This window comes from Alosa sapidissima, chromosome 22 (assembly GCF_018492685.1).
Source record: "Alosa sapidissima isolate fAloSap1 chromosome 22, fAloSap1.pri, whole genome shotgun sequence".
Lineage (NCBI taxonomy): Eukaryota > Metazoa > Chordata > Actinopteri > Clupeiformes > Clupeidae > Alosa > Alosa sapidissima.
In genome coordinates this window covers 13,866,082-13,872,081 of record NC_055978.1, presented here as the reverse complement: position 1 = coordinate 13,872,081, position 6,000 = coordinate 13,866,082, and the positions used below count along the sequence as shown (strand labels likewise).

General features: G+C 44.4%; 1 protein-coding gene across 5 annotated transcripts in view; it reads right to left on the bottom strand.

Moving 5' to 3' along the window:
• The window catches only part of adam23a (ADAM metallopeptidase domain 23a), a 22,152-nt gene extending 16,175 nt beyond the window's left edge, over positions 1–5,977 (bottom strand). For 4 of the 5 annotated variants that reach the window (XR_006026484.1, XR_006026483.1, XM_042079105.1 and 1 more), the window contains exons 1-10: positions 5,672–5,977; positions 4,560–4,786; positions 3,137–3,213; positions 2,295–2,358; positions 1,752–1,834; positions 1,376–1,439; positions 1,176–1,248; positions 792–889; positions 408–473; positions 1–62 (exon numbers count right to left, since the gene is read on the bottom strand). The exon at positions 1–62 is cut by the window's left edge and continues 7 nt beyond it. Coding sequence is in view for 3 of the 5 variants with exons in the window: in XM_042079105.1 (XP_041935039.1) it covers positions 1–62; positions 408–473; positions 792–889; positions 1,176–1,248; positions 1,376–1,439; positions 1,752–1,834; positions 2,295–2,358; positions 3,137–3,213; positions 4,560–4,786; positions 5,672–5,750 (893 nt within the window). In the remaining 2 variants the exon portion in view is untranslated. The remainder of the gene's footprint in view (positions 63–407; positions 474–791; positions 890–1,175; positions 1,249–1,375; positions 1,440–1,751; positions 1,835–2,294; positions 2,359–3,136; positions 3,214–4,559; positions 4,787–5,671) is intronic. The other variant, XM_042079106.1, reaches the window with a different exon arrangement.
• Between the last annotated feature and the right edge of the window lie 23 nt (positions 5,978–6,000).

The window sequence follows — 6,000 nt, the reverse complement described above, 5'->3', positions numbered from 1 at the left end:
ACAAAGTTGACCACTGACTTTGCGAAATTCCTGGTATGCTTTTTGGTTTTGTGTCTCTTGAACTGTAAGAAGATATTGAGCTGATCAGACACTAAAAAGACCTGCTGACTCTCTGAACAAGAGACAAAAACAAGGTGACAGAGAATAATGGTCATCTGATGCAGCATTTTTTATGACTATAAATCAAACTTTTTAACAGTGCATGGTCAAACAAAGCACTTCACTGTGTGACACTAATGTCAAAGAAGACAAAAAATAGTACCACCTAGTGGTGTCTTTGAGGTACTACAGGAAGTGAAAGTGATAGCTGTAATGGACACTATTGATTTGCAAGGACAGCCCAATCAGTGCTGAAAAGCTTATTGATTAGTCTCGGGCGTAATTGAAATCGGAAAAGGTGCATTTACCGTGTTGTGGTCGCTGACAATCATGATCTCCAGATACTTCATCTCCTCGAACACATTACGTGGCATCTGTTTTTAAGGCAGAGAGCATAAACAAAGACAAATGATCAGCAAATTATCCCAGCAGTGAATCTTTCTTCCTGCTATGCAACAACAGGGTCTACAAACTTCAAATCACATCAAAACATCAAAAATGTTTAAAAAAGGGAATCTGACAAAACTGGCTGACTGTTGAACTTCCATCTTTATGAATGTATACATTTGATGTTGATCTGTATTAGGGGCAACCAAAAAAAAGTAGACTCTCATAGATCATATACAGGTTTAGAGGGGGTTGACAGCTCATCATGGGGATCATAGGTCACAAGTGAAAGGTCAGATACTCACGGCTCGTTTCCTCCGGCGTCTTAGCCAGGGCATGTCTGATGAGACCTCCTTCTCTGGCCCATCCTCCTCAGCCTCGTCCTCCCTCTGTTTCCCCAGACCTACACACAGGGGTGGCGTGAGGGTTTTACTCAACAATCTCAAGAAGCACACATGTTTACACAGGCCGAAAAGGGGTCGGGGGGTTGGCATGCCATCATTCAAATGCCAACAGAAAACTTGTTGAAAATAAATAAAATAGACAATAATATGTATCAAAGACTTACTGAGACTACTGAGACCAAACATATTGCAGCTGATGTAATCTATTATCTGCAGTGTTCACACTCCCATAAAAAAAGTTCCAGGTCACACTGTTTTTCTTTTAAAGGAATAATTAGTGTTTACCCAGGTCAACTGCGTCACCCAGAGAGAGCAGCGAGGTGGCTCTGCGTAAAGTATGTGGTCTGGCCTCCATGTCCTGAGGGGGGTCACAGGTAGAAACAGGACACGGGTGAACACTGAGAAATGCATTAATTTACTTTATAACAGAATTCATGAGGCCATGCAGAGAATTTGTACGGATGGCGGTGAGTCAAGTCCATTACCGAGAAGTGCGTCTGCTTCAGCGGCTCGATGAGGTACACAAAGTCCCCATCATCAAACATACCACTGTTTCAAAGAGAGGAGGAGAGAGAGAGAAAGGTTGAAGCAGTGAGTGGGAAGGAGAGAGTTAGAGAGAGAGAGAGATTGAAAGAAATAGTGAGAGAAAAAAAGAACACATAAATAGAACATTAGGAGGCATGATAAGCAGGAGAAAAAGTGACTGCATTAACCATTCACCAACTGCATTCATCCAGACTCTTCATATCTTAACAGTATATGGGGAGAGATACACCAGTTTAAAAATGCACAACTTGCACTTGCTCGCTATTTTTCTTTCTCTGTCAGGCTTAAGAGGCAACACTGAGTGAGGTCTCTTACTGCAGTCCGTTACAGGTGGACACGGCCACACGCGACGACTCCTTTCCTCGCACTTGGCCATGGTAGTAGCAGTGCTCCCCTCCCTGCAGGCACACACACACACACACACGCGCACACACACGCACGCACACGCACGCACGCACACACACACACACACACACACACACACACACACACACACACACACACACACACACACACACACACACACACACACACACACACAAAAACAGATTTTGTCCATCTGATGCTGTATCATGTAGAAGTGAATAGGTATAAATATGATTCTATTTAAGTAAAATATAGTTTATGGTTCACATGATTAATATACTGTAGAACAGGTATATATCTTTGTTTTCTAGTTTCTTTGTGGCATTAAATGGGTATATTTACCTGTTGTATGCTGGTCAGATATTCTATTAAAAAACTGCATGTAATACACGTCGACACACAACCTGGATAATAAATGGTCTTTTCACAGGGGAGATAGCTGCATTTAAAACTTTTACTGGACTTAAAGTATCTATATTTCACCCAGCGTACCTTAGAAAGCACCGGTTTCCCATCCTCAAAGTGGATCTCTACATAATCTGAGGACAGCAAATCACTACAAAACAAAGACATCAGCATTAATGCAAGCAATTTGTCATTTTTGCCCCAAAGAATGCAGCAGATCTACAGTCTAAAATGATCTATTAGTTCTCAAACCCAAGCCACCAACTCCCATCTCTCCTCATTATGATATGATAATAAACCATTGTTCAAAATAAACCACAAGTACACACACACACACACACACACACACACACACACACACACACACTATATCCATGCAAACTCAATATCTATTTCAGTGAAGACTGTCCCGAGGGCTCTTTTTAATCAACGTAAAGCCTTTCCTGTTCACCATCCTGGAACCCGATGTAAATAGCAGTCTCATGGCAATACGGTATATGGAAGGGAACCATCATGAGGGAATTTTTGTCTCAAGTGAGGTATAGAAACAAAAATGTGTGTTTTGAAAATGTCTAGAGCTCTGCCATATCTTGCAGACTGAAGGTGAGTGTTGCTTTGTCCAGTAATGTCAAGGAAGGAAGGTTTCAGCTTTGATAGAGTTGACCAGAATACCACCACAGTCCTATATAAAATAATCTGTGAGACTCGTCTCCAGACATTGGCTTTCCTCGTCAAGCAGCAAAGTTACTGTGTATCTGGCCTGATGAGACTATAGGCGGGAGAGCTTAGTTGGAAAATAAGAAAAACAAACCTACCTACTCATCACACACGCACACACACACACACACACACACACACACACACACACAGATATACGCACACCACACACACATACACGTACGCAAGCACGCACACACGTACACACTTACTTATTTAAAGAAAGGTCCAGAATAAAGGTGGACCCAAAGGCCTCAAGCTGAAAGCTTGCCTGAGCCAGGTGGATATCCTGATGGAGATTAAAAACATAAACATGGCTGACAATCACGTCTGACTCAACATGCAAATACAGGCACGACACAAATCTTGTATTCCAGTTTTTTTTTTTGTTTGTTTTGTTTTGAATCACACACTCAGCAGGAACACTCAACACGAGAGAAAGCCAGGGACTGAAATCCTCCATGCTTCCTACACAGTAAAAAAACCCCAACAACCCCACAATAAGCACTGCATTGCGTTACAGTACACAGACTCATTTTGAAGGCACTCTGAATCAAAGTGAGCACATATCTACTCAGCTCCCGTGCTCCTAGAGAACTTAGACCCTTAAGCTTTGAGGTTGGCCCCCAAGCTCTGCCCTTAGAATAGATAAACAGGCTATGTGCATTTTGGTAAAGGTGAAATGAAGGATTCGGCTCTCTTCACACACTGCTTTCATCTGTGGTTGGGGTGCACTAAAACAGACATGGATTCAGCGTTGCTCTGGACATAACACTTCCCACAGGGTCCCAAGCAGAGATCAAAGCCACCATCTCAGCTGTGAGCGTCAGAGGCGCTTTCCACAAATGTGAGCATCTGAAAAAAAAGGGGGGGGGGGGGGGGGTAGGGTGCTAGCACACACCCACACACTTCCTTTCTGACGGCTATGGAGTGTGAGACTCTATAGCACCATTGGTCTGCCATTGGTCTGCTATGATTAGTCTCCACTCCACTAAAATCCATTGCAAATCAGATGCAAACCTGGAGACCAGACCTAATGACGGTGGAGGACCAAGTCTGGGACGTTGAGATTGGTCTTTATTGCATTTTGATTTATGCCATCTTGCAAACAGCTGCGTAATCCTTCTGCTCGGTGCAGTCGGACTGCACTGATAGCAAGAAACTGGCTGTTCTCTAGCTCCCTCATGCATCACCTGACATTTTGGAAGAGGGGCATGCAAGAAAGCAGAGGGCTATGGGAGATCAAAACTGCATGTTTTGCAGAAAACGGCAAAGTGTGTGTGTGTTTCCATGCATGCATGTCCAGTCAGGAAACTGCAACTTTTGCTAAAAAGGGTGTGTGTGTGTGTGTATGTTGGAGGGGCGCAGTGTTCACTTTAGCACAGTGGGTATGAGCAGCACAATGCACCACTTCCCACAGTGATGTGTGTGTGTATCTGTGTGTGTGTGTGTGTGTGGCGGTGGTGTTTGTGTGGGAAGGGTGGGGGAATGCAGTTTTTAGGCTTCTTCTCCCAGTAAAAACCTGCCTTACCAGCGTCAGCTCATGGAAACCTCACTGAATGTACAAACGCACACATCTGCTCTCAAAAGCAAACATAACCACGTCCCAACACACTGAACACTTTTCAGGCTCACCTGGTCCAGTGCGATCTGGTTCCGCGCACGGGTATCCAGGTCATGGTTGGTACTCTCCGACTCCTTGTTTAAGTAGTAGATAAGCCTCGCAGGATAGGTAATCGTGACCCCCTGAGCAGGCCCCTCGCGTGTAGAGTTGGCGCTGTCCAGTGCTGAAGCTGTCGACTCTCGCCCGGGTTTGTCTGACGCCGTGTTCCCGATGTCCACATATTCAGCGGCAGGGGAAACTGGGTTAGAAACACCAGCACCTCGTTACTGACAAGGTCTTCAGTTTTAAAAGGAATCCCGTCAATTATATATGAACTAGTGCAAGAAGCTGCAGCCCTCCCTCACTGCAGAGAGTGAATGGAAAATGCTCTCTTCCCTTTGATGCAAAGAACAAAAACCTACCGATGTATGTGAAATGAACTAAAAACCAAAACAAACGCAGATCAGAACCCTAAATGTAGTCAACCTTTTAAGCAACACAAACAATCTGGTTTGTTTGAGGTCTAGGCAAAGCAAATGCATGCTGATGGAGGAAAACAGACGACCATAGACTTAACAAATTGCATTAGGTAAGTGCTCGTAAACTTATTTACTCGGAGTAGGGAATCTGATAGGTTCTTATTTTTGGCCTATCCATACGAAATACATCAGCTCTTGCGTAATTATATCATGTAGCATGCGAATGGCCTATCAAACTCCATTTTCCGTATCTTTCCACTTAATTCAATTGAAGATTCCGATGTCTCCTCGCTCATCTAGCCAACAGACCCGGATGGTCACGGCCCCCAAGATTGAGAACCTTTAACTTTCCCTTTCATCTCCCTATGGTCCGTAGATACATCGGTTGGTTAATTGAACAAAAATGAATATATTTCAACGCCATCGGTAGGCCCTGTATGAGGTCTTGGCTGACAGGCACTCCAGCGTATGCATCTCTGACTAGGCTTTATCAAGCGAGGACAAACAGGGTCTCCTGCCGCGCTTGGTAAGTTCAAAAGGAAAACAGCGCTATGCACATATCGCTTGCCACAATCATAATCAGTAGGCTACCATCTGTCAGTTGATTGAGCGCTGACAGCACAGGTTCAGCAAAACAACAGAGAAGAGCTAACAGGTTTACATACCCGTTGACGTTGAGGCAAATGGACATTGCAAGGCGATGAGGATGCTGACGACCAGACTCAGAAGGAATACCAAATACATGATTCATATTTGAAGGCTGTAAAATGACATTAGCGTATCAATGTACGGAGCACATCACGGTCCATTTTTAACCACTAAGATGACCCGTTTTGTTGGATTCCTGGCGTATCCCACAGGAAGAAGTAAATCCTGCGTAGGCTATTGCATTTGCGATGGAGGGGTGGAGAACGCGGTTAGACAGCGGAGGGTGGAGGTACGGGTGGAAGGCGGTGGCCAGGCGGCTCATATCATCATCGGTCCAGCCTCTGCG